At 41.9% G+C, this 19774-nt stretch overlaps 1 protein-coding gene across 6 annotated transcripts in view; it reads right to left on the minus strand.

Moving 5' to 3' along the window:
* Positions 1 to 8728: 8728 nt before the first annotated feature.
* The window catches only part of SPATS2L (spermatogenesis associated serine rich 2 like), a 169421-nt gene continuing 158375 nt past the window's right edge, over positions 8729 to 19774 (minus strand). For all 6 annotated transcript variants that reach the window (XM_019939192.3, XM_019939191.3, XM_019939196.3 and 3 more), the window contains 4 exons: positions 18468 to 18577; positions 15702 to 15804; positions 12821 to 13041; positions 8729 to 9630 (listed from right to left, as the gene is read on the minus strand). In XM_019939192.3, the coding sequence (XP_019794751.1) occupies positions 9235 to 9630; positions 12821 to 13041; positions 15702 to 15804; positions 18468 to 18577 (830 nt within the window). In that variant the 3' untranslated portion in view covers positions 8729 to 9234. The remainder of the gene's footprint in view (positions 9631 to 12820; positions 13042 to 15701; positions 15805 to 18467; positions 18578 to 19774) is intronic.

Raw genomic sequence — 19774 nt, forward strand, 5'->3', positions numbered from 1 at the left:
TCCCAATTCATCACACCACCACCACCCTCCCCCACCACTTTCCCCCCTTGGTGTCCATATGTTTCTTCTCTACATCTGTGTCTCAATTTCTGCCCTGCAAACCGGTTCATCTGTACCATTTTTCTAGGTTCCCCATATATGCGTTAGTATATGATATTTGTTTTTCTCTTTCTGACTTACTTCACTCTATGACAGTCTCTAGATCCATCCACGTCTCAACAAATGACCCAATTTCATTCCTTTTTATAGCTGAGTAATATTGCATTGTATGTATGTACCACATCTTCTTTATCCATTCATCTGTCAGTGGACACTTAGGTTGCTTCCATGACCTGGCTATTGTAAATAGTGCTGCAATGAACATTGGGGTGCATGTGTCTTTTTGAATTATGGTTTTCCCTGGGTATATACTCAGTAGTGGGACTGCTGGATCATATGGTAATTCTATTTTTACTTTTTTAAGGAACCTCCATACTGTTCTCCATAGTGCCTGTATCAATTTACATTCCCACCAACAGTGCAAGAGGGTTCCCTTTTCTTCACACACTCTTCAGCATTTGTTGTCTGTAGATTTTCTGTTGATGCCCATTCTAACTGGTGTGAGGTGATACCTCATTGTAGTTTTGATTTGCATTTCTCTAATAATTAGTGATGTTGAGCAGCTTTTCATGTGCTTCTTGGCCATCTGTGTGTCTTCTCTGGAGAAATGTCTATTTAGGTCTTCTGCCATTTTTGGATTGGGTTGTTTGCTTTTTTAATATTGAGTTGCATGAGCTGTTTATATATTTTGGAGACAACGGACAATCCTTTGTCCGTTGATTCGTTTGCAAAACTTTCTCCCATTCTGACGGTTGTCTTTTCATCTTGTTTGTAGTTTCCTTTGCTGTGCAAAAGCTTTTAAGTTTCATTAGGTCCCATTTGTTTATTTTTGTTTTTATTTCCATTACTCTAGGAGGTGAATCAAAAAAGATCTTGCTGTGATTTATGTCAAAGAGAGTTCTTCCTATGTTTTCCTCTAAGAGTATTATAGTGTCTGGTCTTACATTTAGGTCTCTCATCCATTTTGAGCTTATTTTTGTGTATGGTGTTAGGGAGTGTTCTAATTGCATTCTTTTACATGTAGCTGTCCAGTTTTCCCAGCACCACTTATTGAAGACACTGTCTTTTCTCCATTGTATGTCCTTGCCTCCTTTGTCATAGATGAGTTGACCATAGGAGTGTGGGTTTATCTATGGGCTTTCTATCCTGTTCCATTGATCTATATTTCTGTTTTTGTGCCAGTACCATATTGTCTTGATGACTGTAGCTTTGTAGTATAGTCTGAAGTCAGGGAGTCTGATTCCTCCACCTCCGTTTTTTTCCCTCAAGACTGCTTTGGCTATTCGGGGTCTTTTGTGTCTCCATACAAATTATAAGATTTTTTGTTCTAGTTCTGTAAAAAATGCCATTGGTAATTTGATAGGGATTGCCCTGAATCTGTAGATTGCTTTGGGTAATATAGTCATTTTTACAATATTTATTCTTCCAATCCAAGAACATGGTATATGTCTCCAACTGTTGGTATCATCATTAATTTCTTTCATCAGTGTCTTATAGTTTTCTGCATACAGGTCTTTTGTCTCCCTAGGTAGGTTTATTCCTAGGTATTTTATTCTTATTGTTTCAGTGGTAAATGGGAGTGTTTCCTTAATTTCTCTTTCAGATTTTTCGTCATTAGTGTATAGGAATGCAAGAGATTTCTGTGCATTAATTTCATATCCTGCAACTTTACCAAATTCATTGATTAGCTCTAGTAGTTTTCTGGTGACATCTTTAGGATTCTCTATGTAGAGTATCATGTCATCTGCAAACAGTGACAATTTTACTTCTTCTTTTCCAATTTGTATTCCTTTTATTTCTTTTTCTTCTCTGATTGCCATGGCTAGGACTTCCAAAACTATGTTGAATAATAGTGGTGAGAGTGGACATCCTTGTCTTGTTCCCGATCTTAGAGGAGATGCTTTCAGTTTTTCACCATTGAGAATGATGTTTGTTGTGGGTCTGTCATATATGGCATTTATTATGTTGAGGTAGGTTCCCTCTATGCCCACTTTCTGGAGTGTTTTTATCATAAATGGGTGTTGGATTTTGTCAAAAGCTTTTTCTGCATCTATTGAGATGATCATATGGTTTTTATTCTTCAGTTTGTTAATATGGTTTATCACATTGATTGATTTGCATATATTGAAGAATCCTTGCATCCCTGGGATCAATCCCACTTGATCATGGTGTATGATCCTTTTAATGTGTTGTTGGATTCTGTTTGCTAGTATTTTGTTCAGGATTTTTGCATCTGTATTCATCAGTGTTATTGGTCTTTAATTTTCTTTTTTTGTCATATCTTTGTCTGGTTTTGGTATCAGGGTGATGGTGGCCTCATAGAATGAGTTTGGGAGTGTTCCTTCCTCTGCAATTTTTTGGAAGAGTTTGAGAAGGATGGGTGTTAGCTCTTCTCTAAATGTTTGATAGAATTCACCTGTGAAGCCATCTGTTTCTGGACTTTTGTTTGTTGGAAGATTTTTAATCACAGTTTCAATTTCATTACTTGTGATTGGTGTGTTCGTATTTTCTATTTCTTCCTGGTTCAGTCTTGGAAGGTTATACCTTTCTAAGAATTTGTCCATTTCTTCCAGGTTGTCCATTTTATTGGCATAGAGTTGCTTGTAGTAGTCTCTTAGGATGCTCTGTATTTCTGCAGTGTCTGTTGTAACTTCTCCTTTTTCATTTCTAATTTTATTGATTTGAGTCCTCTCCCTCTTTTTCTTGATGAGTCTGGCTAAAGGTTTATCAATTTTGTTTATCTTCTCAAAGAACAATCTTTTAGTTTTATTGATCTTTGCTATTGTTTTCTTTGTTTCTATTTCATTTATTTCTGCTCTGATATTTATGATTTCTTTCCTTCTACTAACTTTGGGTTTTGTTTGTTCTTCTTTCTCTAGTTCCTTTAGGTATAAGGTTAGATTGTTTATTTGAGATTTTTGTTGTTTCTTGAGGTAGGCTTGTATTGCTGTAAACTTCCCTCTTAGAACTGCTTTTGCTGCATCCCATAGGTTTTAGATCATCGTGTTTTCATTGTCATTTTTCTCTAGGTAGTTTTTGATTTCCTCTTTGATTTTTTCAGTGATCTCTTGGTTATTTAGTAACGTATTGTTTAGCCTCCATGTGTTTGTGTTTTTTACATTTTTTTCCCTGTAATTGATTTCTATTCCCATAGAGTTGTGGTCAGAAAAGATGCTTGATATGATTTCAATTTTCTTAAATTTACTGAGGCTTGATTTGTGACCCAAGATTTTATCTATCCTGGAGAATGTCCCGTGAGCACTTGAGAAGAAAGTGTAACCTGCTCTTTTTGGATGGAATGTCCTATAAATATCAATTAAATCTATCTGTCATTTAAAGCTTGTGTTTCCTTATTAATTTTCTGTCTGGACGATCTGTCCATTGGTGTAAGTGAGGTGTTAAAGTCCCCCACTATTATTGTGTTACTGTCAATTTCCTCTTTTATAGCTGTTAGCAGTTTCCTTATGTATTGAGGTGCTCTTATGTTGGGTGCATATATATTTATAATTGTTATATCTTCTTCTTGGATTGATCTCTTGATCATTATGTAGTGTCCTTCCTTGTCTCTTGTAACATTCTTTATTTTAAAGTCTATTTTATCTGATATGAGTATTGCTACTCCAGCTTTCTTTTGACTTCCATTTGCATCGAATATCTTTCTCCATCCCCTCACTTTCAGTCTGTATTTGTCCCTAGGTATGAAGTGGGTCTCTTGTAGACAGCATATATATGGGTCTTGGTTTTGTATCCATTCAGTGAGCCTGTGTCTTTTGGTTGGAGCATTTAATCCATTCACGTTTAAGGTAATTATCCATATATATGTTCCTATTACCATTTTCTTAATTGTTTTGGGTTTGTTTTTGTAGGCCCTTTTCTTCTCTTGTGTTTCCCACTTAGAGAAGGTCCTTTAGCATTTGTTGTAGAGCTGGTTTGGTGGTGCTGAATTCTCTTAGCTTTTCTTGTCTGTAAAGCTTTTGATATCTCCATAGAATCTGAATGAGATCCTTGCTGGGTAGAGTAATCTTGGTCGTAGGTTCTTCCCTTTCATCACTTTAATTATATCATTCCACTCCCTTCTGGCTTGTAGAGTTTCTGCTGAGAAATCAGCTGTTAACCTTATGGGAGTTCCCTTGTATGTTATTTGTCCTTTTCCCTGGCTGCTTTCAATAATTTTCCTTTGTCTTTAATTTTTGCCAATTTGATTACTATGTGTGTCGGCGTGTTTCTCCTTGAGTTTATCCTGTATGGGACTCTCTGCACTTCCTAGACTTGGGTGGCTACTTCCTTTCCCATGTTAGGGAAGTTTTCGACTATAGTCTCTTCAAATATTTTCTCGGGTCCTTTCTCTCTCTCTTCTCCTTCTGGGACCCCTATAATGCGAATGTTGTTGTGTTTAATGTTGTCCCAGAGGTCTCTTAGGCTGTCTTCCTTTCTTTTCATTCTTTTTTCTTTATTCTGTTCCGTGGCAGTGAATTCCACCATTCTGTCTTCCAGGTCACTTATCCGTTCTTCTGCCTCAGTTATTCTGCTATTGATTCCTTCTAGTGTAGTTTTCATTTCAGTTATTGTATTTTTCATCTCTGTTTGTTTGTTCTTTAAATCTTCTAGGTCTTTGTTAAACATTTCTTACATCTTCTCGATCTTTGCCTCCATCCTTTTTCCGAGGTCCTGGATCATCTTCACTATCATTATTCTGAATTCTTTTTCTGGAAGGTTGCCTATCTCCACTTCATTTAGTTGTTTTTCTGGGATTTTATCCTGTTCCTTCATCTGGTACATAGCCCTCTGCCTTTTCATCTTGTCTATCTTTCTGTGAATGTGGTTTTTGTTCCACAGGCTGCAGGATTGTAGTTCTTGCTTCTGCTGTTTTCCTGGCCCACGGTCCCCAGGGCTGTCGTGGCTTCGGCTGCTGAGGCCCCTCCAGAGCTCCGGGGCAGTTCAGTGACGGCAGAGGGAAGAGTCCCCAAGCCAGAAATTCCAGCTCTGCGGAAATGCGGGCTCCGTTCTGGGCGCAGGGGGTGGGACCGCTCCAGGAAGTGCTTTTTTACACTTATTTTCTGTAGAGTCTTTGGTCCTGGTTGTAGTCATGGTTCTGAAATACTTTTTTTTTTTTTGCCAGAATCTACATACTCTCTCAAGCAAATAAATTTGCCATTGAATTTATATATTCTCTAAAAACTGTGTGCAGTAATTTCTCCTGTGAAACTTGAACTTAGTGGTAGCTGAAAACTCTTCTGAGCTGTAGAGTTCACAAACAAGGGGACTTCTGAAAATCAATCACCAAAAACAATTTGTGAGAAACTTGTGTGTTTCTCAGATAGCATGACTGGGTACAGATGGGAGTTCCTTTGCCTGAGGGGCTGCTGTAATGAGATTAAACTCTGGTTTGGGCTGATCTGCCTCCAAGGCTTGGGGACTTGGTTCTTGGAAACAACGAACAGACAGAAAACTTCTTTAGGCGTTATAAAGGTTTGTTGGGAAAAGGATGAAAAAAAAATCCTTTTAACAGTTTACAATGAATAGTATTAAAATTGTGCCTCAAATCCTTGAGCTAACAAGGGAAATCCTGGGACCTAGCAACTCTTCATATTTTTTCTTACAAAATTAGATCAGTTAAGATGGCTCAGTACTTTCAGGAAAATTCGAGAGCAATGTATTAATCAGTTGAATAATTATTATTTATTATCTTTTGCTATTTTATGGTTTGTTTAGGAAATTTGGGAGTGACTGTTTCTTTCTCCTTTGCTTCATTTTTTTGGCACCTGGGGGCAATCTGGAACCCTAGCCCACCTGTGCCTGAATTCCAGGTATAGGCTCTGAAGCAAGTGTGGTTAAAAGAAAGGTGCCATTACATATTTTATGGATGCTGCCACCAGAATGTCTGCTGAGAAATGAAAATGTTCCCGTCTCCAGACACAAGAGGGCACTCTAAACGGACAGCGTAGGATACAGCATCAAAAGGGAGGGATGGAGGGAAGGAGGAAGCTTAGTCAAAGGTACTATTGAATTCAGGCATCTCCCTAGCTGTCTCCGTTGTTCCCCCTTCTCCCCGCCCCTCACCTCACCCCACCCCCACCTTGCCCTAGGAAAAGAACTGTCCAGGCCGGATTCCCTCTTCTCATGGTTAAATCGAGAGTGAGGCTTTCAGAGTCAGAATTCCCAAATCTCTTACTTCAGTAAAAATCTGCATGTCGCTTTCCTCTGCTAACTTACATCATTAACCTCATTTGATGTTGCTTCCCTAAGAATGTTAAATTAAAATCTCGTTTTCTGATGCCAGCAGAATTGAACTGAGCTCTAAATTGGATATAGTATGGGCTAATTTCTTCCCCACAAACTCTTGTATAGCCTTTATTGAGGGTGAATTTTGCACCAACTTGTGTTTAACCTTCTGAGCCTTGCTGTACTCAGCACCCCTAGAATAGGGTCAACGGCACAGAGCTGGCGTATGTAGAGATTCTCAAACGAAATGTAAATTTGGAATGTAATTGGGAACCCAACAGGGAGGTTTTGCCTTTAACGGATGGAGTCTTGGTGGTACAATGTAGGTGAGTTTTGAAGTTATTCAATCTTCACAGGTATCAAAATGGTTTAATCTCTACTAGAGAAGTGTTTAAGAGAAAAGAATCTATTCTTCTGGCTACTGTGCATTAAGTAGAGAGATTAGAGTGCCCATAGCCCATGGATTTTTTTTTTTGAAGAAGTTTAAAATATCTTAAAAGAATGGCAGAATTCAACCCAGATTTCTAGGATCACACCAATGATTCCACCGGAACACATGAAGATATGTAGTATAGTAATTCAGTGGACTGACACTGGGACTAAAATATAAAATTACCATTTCAAAGATGCACACTGGTGACTGCTTACATGCCCAGGGTCTACATGAAAGGCAAAAATCTAGGAAAAAAACATAAACAGGTCTGAATATTTCTTAGCGTTATTTTTTGTTTCTTTTCAGTGACCTGGAGCGTTTGCTACGTGCTTAGGAATGTGGCTGGGCTTTCTTAACCCTAAGAACAGCATGATGGGTGCGTCAAGGTTGAGGGTGGAGGGTCCACCCTGACAAAGGCAGGTGTGCTCCTGACCTGGCAAACCCGTCATTTTCCTGTTGCAATAATCATTTGACTCATCTTTAAAGCTGTTATATTTGAACTGACATTTTTCTGTGGTGAGCCAAATCTTGGCACACAAAATTTGTGCAAAGTCCTCCTGTCTTATAAAATATAAATCCAGGGCCTCAGATGGAATAAATGGAGATTGCAGTCCTGAACATTTATCTTTCTTATTTGAACGAACAAACCTTCCTTCCTTCCTGGAATGTGACTTAACATTTAAAATTCCTATTAAACCTAGAAAAATGGTACAGATGAGCTGGTTTGCAGGGCAGAAACAGAGACACAGAAGTAGAGAACAAATGTATGGACACCAAGGGGGGAAAGCGGCGGGGGTGGTGGTGGTGTGATGAATTGGGAGATTGGGATTGACAGATATACACTGATGTGTATAAAATAGATAACTAATAAGAACCTGCTGTATAAAAAAAATAAAATAAATTCAAAAATAAAATTCCTATTAAATCTCTGGGTACATACACCCAGAGACCTCAGAAGGTTCTCTCCAGAGAGAGCAAACATCCTCCCTGCACTTGGCAAAAGAAGAAACGGATGCTTGTGTGGTGTGCAGGCTCAGGTGCTCGGGGCTGCTCTGTGGAAGAGAGCCACTGAACCTGGGCTGCCAGAAAAAATGTTAACTTTGAGTTGAAAATAAGCATTTGAACTTGAAAGAGGCCAACACATCTGTAGGACACATGGAATTTCGATGGAAGCAGTGGCCAAACTGAGCTGCCTTGCCCTCCAAGACAGGGGCCTTGGGGCTTCTTGGGATGTGGGCCCCCCGTATCCCCTCTCCCTTCCTCAGGTAACAGGAGCCCTGCTGCACACAGCCCCTGTGCTTCTGGGCAGCCGGCCACAACCCAGCTTGGGGGTGGGCTCTGATTAGTCTATGCTAATTAGCATGCCATTTGCTGATTGGTTGAGGGACAAGCCTACTAGTAGTCTGGGCCAATGATATGCAAGACCCTCACTGGGACTTTTGAGAAAGACACTTGCTCCATGTGGACGCTACCTGGAGAGCTTCTCTTTTCTTCTGGAAAGTGTAGGGGTGGACATGACTCTTAGGAGTGAGGCAGCTATTTGCCACCATTCTGAATACAATGTCAGCCCAAGGAGGAAGGGAGAGCTGAGATAACCAGGAGAAAGGGGCTAGAGTCCTGATCCATTTGGACCCAAGGCATACTTTGATACTGGGCTTTGCAGCCACTAAACCAATACCTTTTCTTTATTGTTTCAACGAGGCTAAGGTTTATATTACTTGCAACCAAGGTTTCCAAACTACCGTGTTGTGTCTAAGATGATCGGGGTGCACATCCATCTATATGCGTGTAACGTACTGGCAGGGCCATTGTCAGGCATTGTTTTTTCCAAAAGGTTACCTGTCCCGAGAGAAACATTATTGTTCAGAGCTCTGTGCCACAACTTCTAGTCTCTAAAGTTTTCTTGAAAGTACTACCTAGTAAACTGGATGATAAAGTGGGCATAAATTAAAAAGAAAAAAAACAAGCCAGGTGTCAAATGCAGCATATTTTAATTTGTTTCAAATAAAGCAATATATGTATATATATATTTTTCAGAAAAACACCAGATGTTAAACTCTAGAAAAGCGCACGTGTCTTCAGCAGATCAAGTTTGTCTGATCAATAAGAATTTTGTTTTCAACATTAACTCTCTAAAGACGATCAATGGACTGACATCACTGCTACAACATAGGTTGCTACTGAGCCTCTGATCTTTAGCCACAACTTGATTTTCCTAACAAATGAGTAAATACTGCCTGGCTAAAATGCTGCAAAGTCTTGATGAGAAAAAGCGCCAACATATCAAGCAAAGCCATGAAAGTTATGAAGCAAGCTAGAGCTGATTATTAGAATTAGAAAAAATGATTAAGAGAGGATGACACAGCCGTACAGGGTTTGTATATTCGGATTGACTCTCTTTTGGCAGCGAATTGGGTCAGCACCTCGGGCAGGGAACAGAAACTGAATGAAAACGGCTTTTTTTTTTTTTCTCTCCTAGCTCAGGCCACCAACGTCACAGCTGGGACGGAGAGAACCGCGGCATCTGTGGAAACTTCTATTCTCGTGGGGCAGAGATTGCACTGTGAAACCCTGGAGACGTTTCCCCGGAAAGGCCTGGCCTCTGAGTTGTCTGCAGCGTGCTGCCTCCGTCGGGGCTTTTCCGGATGGGCTGCGGCCTCGGGGGTCTTGGTTCCCAAAGAGGCCTCTTGGTTTTTGGTGCTGCCTTTGTTTTTGGGACGGAAGCCGTTGTGTGGTTGTCTTCTGTGTTCATGGCGGTTGTTGCCCTTCCCCATCGGATCAGCTTCGTTACCACTGCCCTGGGGCTTCGCAGACCCATTTAGCCTGTTGTTGTGATACTGTGGATTAAATCTTCGTCTTTGGCTAGAAGACCCATTCTACCAAAAAAAAAAAAAAAAAAAAAAAAGAGGTATTAGATGCCAACAAACCTCAGATGACATCAGTAGACATCAGGGAAACCAAATCTCTAAGTCACAGGTAAGCTTTTTTACACCCCAGAAGAATGTGACAACATGCAAATGAGGTCAAGCTGATAGAATCCTCGAGCTTAAAAGAGCAGCGGGGCTTCCCTGGTGGCGCAGTGGTTGAGAGTCCGCCTGCCGATGCAGGGGACACGGGTTCATGCCCCAGTCCAGGAAGATCCCACATGCCGCGGAGCGGCTGGGCCCGTGCGCCATGGGCCGCTGAGCCTGCGCATCAGGCTCTGCAACGGGAGAGGCCACAACAGTGAGAGGCCCGCGTACCGCAAAAAAACCCCCCAAAAACAGCGGACTGTCTTGTAAATGGAACTCCAAGAATATAAAATCACTGATGTTGAAAGAGAGGTTACAGAAGTGTAAGAGAGACAATTCCAGAACCAGGCCAAATAAACCCCATAAAGAATGCCTGAAATAAAACAGAATGAAATGTAACACAGAGGCAGGGAAACGATGATTCTCTACCATAAACATTTCTAGGACATTCTCTAGACTATGTATATGAATTCTCATGACATATATGAAGAAAAACGTAAAATTCTGTTTGTCATTTTTCGTCTCTGAAGCAGCTTTTCTATTTTATTTCAAAACAAATACCATAGTTCAGAAATCTTATCTTGGGTAAATACAGGGATGAGGTGTCTCTGGTAGATCTTGGTGAGATGTAGAGGTGATGTGTATTTTCAAAGAGATAATTTGTTCTTTTTCTAAACTTTTTGCAGTTCTCAGCTAATGAATTTTGAAGCATCCGACTGAAAAACTGGCAACGCTCAACAAATCAGCAACCAAGAACATAAATGGACAAGTAAAAAGGAAGCAGGGGGTTAGCCTGTGTGTCTTCATACAAGGGAAAGATTTCTGAACTCCTTGAGGTCAATACCAGCCAACAGGTATGTAGTGCTTAAGTGTGCCAGGCACCAAGTGAGGCACTTGACCTTGTGCCACCTCATTTGTCATTGCCATCACCTTTTAAGAGAGATTCTATGATGCACTTCATTTTATCGATGAAGATAAGGAGTTTTAAGGGACTTGCCCAAGGTCCACAGTTAGAAAGCGGTGGAGCCATTCTCACTTCACATATTCCCTCCAGACAAGATTCATAAGCAGGTTGTTACATGAACACAGACCCTTTTTTGAAAATCAAACCTCTATTACTAAAATGTGTAATTTTTTGAGTTACAAATATATCAAGTTCTTAATTTGTGCATTGTGACTGGATGGTATTGGTTTAGGGCAGACGCGCCCCTAGTAACTCAGGGCCCAGGGCAAGAGTACAAAGGCAGAGGCCCACGTACCATGTGTCTGAATATTTTCTCTTCCTACCTCTGGCTCCATCCCACATTGTGAGGGGCCGTGCCTACAGGAATGTGGACACTCCAGCCTGCTCACCTAAGCGTCATCCCCACCTCCACAAATAATCGCCCTTTGGATCTAGGGGTGTGCAAACTGGTAGTGTGGTCAGCTCGGCCCTCAAGGTGAGGCATCCAGGGAAGTAGTCCAAACAGACCCCGAGAGCAGGCTTGGGGCTATCTGGGAATAGAATTCCAGGATCTCGAGTATTTGGATCACTTTCCAGGAGGGAGAGTGTAGATTCTGGGTAGTCACATCTTGGTCTCGCTCCGTAGGGAGGGCCATGGGCCACGAGGGTTTACGCTAAAGCACAGGACCCAGCACAAGGGCCCTTCTGAGGCTCAGATATATGTTTAAGGTTAAACAGGCCATCACCTGAAATGCTTTGCTGAAAATGATGAAACAGTGAACTGAAAAAGTATCTATGTGGACAGCATTTAATCTGGCCCCCTTTGCTTTTAAGAAAATTGTGACAGAGAAATTCAGACTAAATTTTGGACTTAATTTTAGCAGGGGGTTTAATAATAAGCAAAGAGGGCTTCCCTGGTGGTGCAGTGGTTGGGAGTCCTCCTGCCGGTGCAGGGGACGCGGGTTTGTACCCTGGTCTGGGAGGATCCCACATGCCGCGGAGTGGCTGGGCCTGTGAGCCATGGCTGCTGGGCGTGCGTGTCTGGAGCCTGTGCTCCATAACGGGAGAGGCCACGGCAGTGAGAGGCCCGCATACCGCAAAAAAAAAAAAAAAACAATAATAAGCAAAGAAAAAAAGCTATGAAGCTGTATTTAGACAAGTGAAACAGATCTGGTTATGATCTTGAATCTATGACTGTATGAAATACTCCTTGTCCAAGTGCTATTTTAAAGTTCATGAAGACATCTGGGGCCAGAGAAATGCCTGTCACAGTCACTAATGAGAATTCTAAAAGACCAAGACCACAAAATCCAACAGGGCACTTGTTAGAAAACCAGCATTTTGGAATGCGTAAAAAAAATAGTCTCTTTATTCAAGCTCTCTTTCTGAGAGCTCAGGAAAAATGTCTTTATAGCATTCCCAGCTTCTGAATCATCAAAACCCATTTCTTGGTCATTCTCTAATGATAAGGAGGAAATCACTTCTCAAGGATATAGTGGAGAAGGAAGGAGAGAAGACTGTCCTTTTGGATACTTCTATTTTTAAGGGTCATAGTAGATAAGAATTAATAATGTCATTTTGAAATGTATTCTCTTTACTGAAAGCCCAAGAGAAGAAAGTGCAATTTGAACTAACTTTGGCCTCTTACAGAAAAACTAGACATAAATGGGAGTTAAAGGATCATAAAAAACATGTCAGATTTCTTCTCACTAATGGTGTCAGTGGCCAGGTTCTGAATCTTGTTCCCATGTCTGTGTGAGTCCCTTCCACATGTGGGCCAGTTACGAGGACCTGGGTGGCACTCAAGGCATGAGAAGCACCGTCTCATTTAGGTGGACTCTTTGCTGATGCTGTCAAGTGTGTGAAGACCACTTCCTCCACAGGGGACAGCGCCTATGAAATGGGGACCGGATGGGACCGGGGGAGCTCTGGGAGGCCGGACTGGCAGAAGGAGGCTCTGGAGGTTGGGCTGCTGCTGGGGGTGGGCGGAGCCTGGGTGTGACCAGTGGTGGCTGTTTTCTTTGCAAACGAGTGGTTTCTTGCCCAGGCAATGCACTAGGGTCTGCGGGACTCCTGGAAGCAGGGCAAGGTGGCCTCCCTGGAGCAGTTTACCTGCTTATTAGCCGGCACAGCCTGGTGAGAGCTGTCAGCGGTGCTGGGAAGGTTGCTCGCCAGTTTGGGGTTTGCTGCTTTACCCTCGGAGGGCTTGTTGTGATTGGATGATTTTCTGGTGAAGTTACTCTGTTTCCCAGAGGTGGTCGCGTGAGCGTTGAGCAGTGGCAGCAGGGAGCTGCAGGGAGTTCTTGAGGAATAGTTGTTCTTTGGATGTGTAACTGCAACAAGAAAGCACTTGGTGTTAGGGGCTGTGCCTCGGTAACCCATTAGGAGATGGAGAAATTGGCAGGAGCTTCACAAAAACATTAAGTTTTTGTTTTTGTTTTTCTTTTGGAAAGATATCGTTTGAAAAAGCACCTAGGTGCTTGGAGACCACCAAATGTCTTCTGTGAGAATCACTGAATAGCATAATCATTCAGGTTGGGAGACATTTGTAGGAAATGAGACAGATCTGAGCACCTTTAATATTATGCCTTAGGTCAAGAACCACCAACGGAAGAGGGATAATGAAACCCCGAAGTGCCCTCTCAGCCCTGTCCACAAAGGTACTCTGCCTCTTGGGTTCCCCATTACCAAACCTGTTCTTGCCGTTCTTGTCATATCCCTAGACCCGTTGGTGTTGCAGAGATGCAGAAAAGCCTAGAGGTACACGGACACTTGGCTGGTCAGAGCCACAATATTTTGAGAGCTTCAGAACGGGGTGATGCCAGGTGTCAGGAATTTTGTCACCCTGGGGTGGTATATATCCCCTGACCTTACGGCCATGCCTGCCGGCCCAAAAGATGCCCCAAAGCATCTTCTATATTCCATTAGAGTTACATTATCTGGCCTTTTATCAACTCCATTTTCTACAGCCCCACTGCAAATCTGCAACAATTCCAATGCTAAAGTCCACGCAGGCTAATCAGACAGATCCCCGGCAGGGCTCGGACAGGTCTTCCCACTGGTTTTGAAAGGGGTGGTTTTTGATGGGATGTTTCTGTGTGATTATGCTGAATCAGGGCTGGAGGGAATCAACTTAAGGACATAATCATGACTTTCCTCTCGTAGTTCACCAGAATTTGACTGCCCGTCTGGACAGCAAGACCTCTGAATCTTAAAAAATTGTCACCAGTTTTTAAAAGCAATTTTCTCTGCTACCTGTGTTGGATCAGACTTAATCCTAGCATTCTTCCTGAGGATTTGGAGTGTGAATAGGGATCACAGGACATTAGAAATGGAAAGGACAGGGATGAATCTCCAGTCCCTTCATTTGACAGGTAAGGTGTGATGGCACGTCGGGTACTGTCCAAACATGACGAGGGGATTTTAGTGGCTCTCTGCTCACTAGATTCACTTTCACAGGGGTCATTACTATTTCCGGTTCAGTAGCTGTGGGCTTTCCATGTGCTCTCGACAAAGCTGAGAAGAAAAGGGCCTTTCAAGGACTCCTGTCTCCAACAAGGGAGGCTGGCTTCCAATGTGGACACCTGGGATTCGGTAAGGGATGGTTCCTCCCACTAGATGGCACTGGAGGGCTCTGGAGGAGAGCAGGTGACGCTACACCGCCCTCCCCTCCTCAGATGGTGGCAGAGTCACTTGGCATCAGGGTCTTGCCCATTATCAGCCTGGAGTGGCAACTAGGATAGGCAGTTAAATTTCCAACTGTGAATCAGAGAGTCTGGTTTTTTAGAGGTGAGGCAAAATCTGGGGATGGAGAATGGCAAGTGGGGTAGATTCATAAGGGAGGGAGTGTATAGAAAAAAAATAATTTAAAAGAAATGCAGTCAAAAATTCAGATAATTGCCGAAGATATGTGAGCAAGGATGCTCACAGCAGTGTTATTTTAATGGTGAAAAACTGGAAGCAACCTAAATGTCCACAATCAAGGGACTGATTATGCCAATTATATTTAAATAAATTACGGGTTAAATACATTGACATGGAAAAATGTCAGCCATATATTGTGAAATGATAAAAGCAAATTCTCTTACTATATATGTATATTGTATAGTATAGTAAATGATGTAGTATAATTAGGTATACTGTATAATTTACACAGTAGAGTTATGTGCATAAAAAGTGTGATGGGGCCACAAAAGTAATGTCATGTTCTATTTTATATAGTTTGTAATTTTTAGATCAAGCTTATATTTTTTATACTCAGAAAAAAATGCAATTTCCACTTTGAAAAAAAAAAGTGAAGCCAAATCTCAATTTTTCAGTTCACTACGAGGCTGTAGATATTCCATGTCCTTCACCAGTTGTTCCTTCCTCCTTGTGGCGTCCTTGAAGCCACTTTGGTGCTCATTCCCACCTCCCCTGGTGGGTGGGCTGGAGCAGGGAAAAAAGGATCAGGCAATTTTGTTGCATGTTAACTGCTCTAATTAAGGGAGAGGCTCAGTCAGGCACTGCTGAGCAGCGTGTGTGACACACACACACACACACACACACACACACACACACACACACACACACACACACACACACACACACACACAACAGCTGGGCCCTTCACGACAGTAGCCCATTGTTCTCAGACTCGTTAGGGAGACTCCCTCTCCCTGTAACAGGTCTCTATAGAACCAGGCAGTTTGAAATCAGAGAGGCAGTTGATCTGGCAGTGCTTAAGAAAAGTTTGCGAAAGATGTAAACTAGTTGACCTGTTCTGTTCCGCTTAATAAATCCTGGGGATTTACTGATGGGGCAGTGGCATTTGAAGACTCGAAGTTCGGATCTTGACATTTTTAGCGACTTGTGTCATGACCTTAGATCATTAAATCTCTTTAGACCTCACTTTAGCCCCCTGGGGGACCGCACACCTGACATTTCTGATATCAACTCCAAATAGCACCAGGCTTATGCACACAGAATTATTTAGCAAGTATGCAAAACTCACTTTCTCCACAGAGCATGATTTGGGCCTTTAGCTGTTCAATGTCACAGGAGAACCGGGCAGCTTTCCCAAGCTCTTCATCATATTTACGCTCGCTGACAAAGTGCTGTAGGGAAGAGACAGGAGACCCATGATTGCAGAAATGACTGAGGCATGCTGCTGATCCATTCTCGGCTCTCCCGCCACCACTGATGACGTGAAAGCATCCCCAGGTGGGGAAGCATGCCAGCTCTGTCACTGGGAGGCTCTGTTAAAGCAGGCTTGGTTTTGGCCTGCCTGGAGCACGTTCACCTTCTTCTTCTGGGAAACACGTGTGGGTCCTGTCTGTACAGGCAAAATGTGTGTCTGGACTCATCTACTTAAACCTTTTAGCACCCCACGCCCTCCTTCTAGCACTTCCTGTCCTATTGTAAATTACGGGATTGCCTTCTGGCAGTCTTCCTAATCTGGCCAATGGTCTCCTAAGGTATCACTCCTCATGAGAAAGCATGTCATCCTTCCTAGACGTCCGTCTCCATTTTAATAGGGTACCAGGAAGTCCAAAAAGCCTTCAGTATCGATAACTAGAAACCATTATCTTGAATGGTAGAATTTCAAGTGCTGTTAAAGGAAGTGGGAAAGAGATTACTTTTCAGTTCATTTAAAATTAAGATCTATGTGTAGATGACAGAGTGAGAAATACAGAAATAACTATGGGTCAGTCCCTCTGTGATCTACCAGGGAGTTTACCACATGGCAAGAGAGACAGATACCACAAGATACAATATAACGTAGAATGTAGTAGGTGCTTTAGGAATATGAAAGAGGAAGAAATTATTTCCTACTGAGGGGAATGGGTAAAGAGTTATGTAAGAGGAAGCATTTGAGCTGGAACATTAAAAAAAATATTGAACACTTACCAGACATGGGCCAAATTCTTAACAGATAATCTCATTTTCAGCTGATCACATTATTATGAAGTCAGTACTAACATTAACTGTAATTTACAAAGGGGGAATCGAGGTTCTAAGAATCTAAGAGAATATGTAATTTATCCAAGGTTGCAAGAGCAGGACTGTTGCACTCCAAAGCCTGTGCTATCAACCATTTTACGATGAGTGGGATTTTGATGGGTAGAAGTGAAACTTGGAAGATGAGTGGATTTCAGTTGACCAGGAAGCTGGCAACTTCATATTTATCAAAACAAGTGTGTGTTTGTTTGTTTGGCTTTCCAGGATGTTTTTCTGGGTATCAAGATGGGTTCTGCCAACCAGCCCCATTCCCCATTCTAATCTCCTTTGGGACCAGGGAACATCTGTGACATTAGAAGTGCATCTGTGTCCACAAGATGAAGGGTTTTGTTCTACTGAAACTAATTAGCAGTGGCCATAATAAATATATACTGGAGTCCAGTGGTGGATTTTATTTTGAAGGGAAGAGGAGACGATAGTGGGGGAGACCAGACCTGCTCTAATAACTCTGGTCTCAGGGTGAATGACCAGGCTGGAGGGAGACAGTGGATGCAGGAAGACTAGTCAGGATGCCACTGCAATTGACTGGGTTGGAGGAAACAAAGACCAGGAGAGCAGGTGAGAAGGGAAAGACCTACAGAACTTCTCAGAACCTTCAGGGGAAATCCTCATCCCCATGGGGCTCTCTTTTATGCCTAATCAGGATGGAGGGGACCAAACTCACTTGCCACTTTCTACCATACCCAACCAGTGGTTATGCTGGGATAAGCAGACAATCCTACTTATAAAGCTAGCAACAAATATGACTTCAAAGTACGCTAGTTCCCTAGAAGTCGGTCAGAAGCTGGAGTGCGTGTGCATGTGTGTATGTTTACTGTATTGGGGAAAATGAGGATAAGGGAAAATTTATAAACTGTAACTTCCTATTTTGTTGTAGATACTTGTTTTTGCCTTTCTGCTAACAATTTCTCCTTCTGGTAACTGTACCCCAATGCGGTTTCCAAGATTCACAGCGTTGGTGGGTCTTTCAATCAAGACCTCTCTTGGCCAAATGGTGGATGTGACCCAAGTGGAGGCCAATCAGTATCTCTGTTTGGGATTTGAATCCAGTGGGGTGGCCCAAGGGGTGATGACATCTGGAGGTCACTCACTCTGATGGTGCCCTGAAGAGTGTCTGGTAATTACTGCTGCCAACATTTCTGCCCAGTTATAACCTGGAGTCTTCAGAGCACACTCTGCTTTGGTGAGCTACCCTCATGTCCTTTCCAATTCTACTTGTTCTTGAGGTTAGCCAGGGTCAGCTTCTGTTGCGTGCAACTAAAGAAATCCACTAAATACATATTTGTGGGTGGTAGTCTTAATAAAAGGGCAAGTAAGCTAGAAAAGGATATAGGAAAGAAGTCTCCACACATTGTACATTCTTTAGAATCCTTACTGTTATACTAAGTTCATACTTAGTGTGTGTTCACATATGTGTGTGTTTATATACATATGCATAAATTACATATGGTGAAAATAATGTTCCCCTTCCCAGCTATAATTTATGGTTCAATACATTTTATTTGGGTCAGTTCCACTGGCTAAAAGAATAGCTTGTACCTCTCCTCTGTAATGATATAGCCCTTCAACACATAGTCTACTTAAATATAGTGACTAGGTGTTTCTTTAACCCTTCTGTATTCTTGATTTCAACCCTGTGAAAGACAGCTGGGTGTCTGATGTTAGATCCTCAGAGAACAGCACTCTATGGATGCAGAACAGACATAATGGGGATCAGAACTCTGGCTCAGGGTTCAGGCTGTGATATTTTAGAACTGACCTTAATTTCTGCCCTGAGTTCGGCCAGCTGCATCTCTGCCATCTGACTGGCTAGATCAGTAAGTCTCTTTAGTTCTTCTGCTTTCTTTTGACGAGCAGTCAGGATTTCCACTGCCAGATAAGAAGGAATAATACATTAAGGCCAAAGATGTAAACATATTAAACGACCTAATTTCTTGGATCAGTTCTCTCTCCACAGACGGATCGCTTTGTTGGGCCATGGCTGTTTTCTGAGTTGGTCACTAAGCTGGGCTGGCCCTTGATGCTCATCACCAACCACTCATTTCCTTATGTCTTTATCCACCAAGCCCCAAACCAAACACGGTCCTTTCGGATTCACTGTACACCCACAATCTTCTTCATTTTCCCCACTGGCATCTGATCTCACTTACTTAGTTTGGACTTTTAGATTTGTGCATTACTCAGAACAACTATCTCCAAGAAGAAGAAAAAAAAAAACCATTAAAATCCTATCTGAATGCTAATGCAAAGACAGTGAGTCCACTCAGCAAAAACCATTATTCTGTATGTGCTGTACTATCAAATTCTAACAACATCAGACCCTCTGAACTTTAACACATATTCATTTAGGGCAACTAGCTGTGTTATTGGAAGATGACATAGAAGTTTTCCTTTATTAGCTTTTTGTGAGCTAAAAAATGCCTCTGCTTTTGCTACTCTGCAGATATGTTTCCATTTTGCAACCAGAGAGAAGTTGCAGACCAGAGTTTTTGTTATAAGTGTCCACAATGGAAAAATTTCAAGGGTGAGTCAAAGCTTGCTTAAGCTGAATTCGTGTGCACTCTAGCATCTGCACATGCAGCGAAGTCACAAGGGAATTCTCGGCATCACATTTCACACACCTGTCAAGATGAACTACTCAAGGTTCAAGTAGATGTAGGAGCCCACAGGTTAATTGTCTGTGTGTGTGTGTTTCCCAAAAGACCATGGAGCTCAAAGGCAATGAATACAAATACATTGGGTGAGATTTAAACAAGAAGTTTGGTTTTATAATAGATAAGATTTGTAGTTCTCTCATTCCAGTCACATATGAATTGCCTTCATTTCTTTTGGACAAAGATTTTGAGTTATAACAAAAGAAAAGTCCACCTAACTAATACGATGTGCACATGGAATTCACATTCCATTCTTGGCTGGACAAGGGTCAACTGCTTTATTAGACCAGATTCACAGCCCAATGCCCAAACAAGGTGCTTTCTGACTTTAAGAGTTCTTAATTTATAAATGTCAAAAATAGTTGCTTCAGAAGCCCCAAAAGAAGTTCAGAGTCAATCAAGAGTTAAGATT

Source organism: Tursiops truncatus, chromosome 7 (genome assembly GCF_011762595.2).
Source record: "Tursiops truncatus isolate mTurTru1 chromosome 7, mTurTru1.mat.Y, whole genome shotgun sequence".
Lineage (NCBI taxonomy): Eukaryota > Metazoa > Chordata > Mammalia > Artiodactyla > Delphinidae > Tursiops > Tursiops truncatus.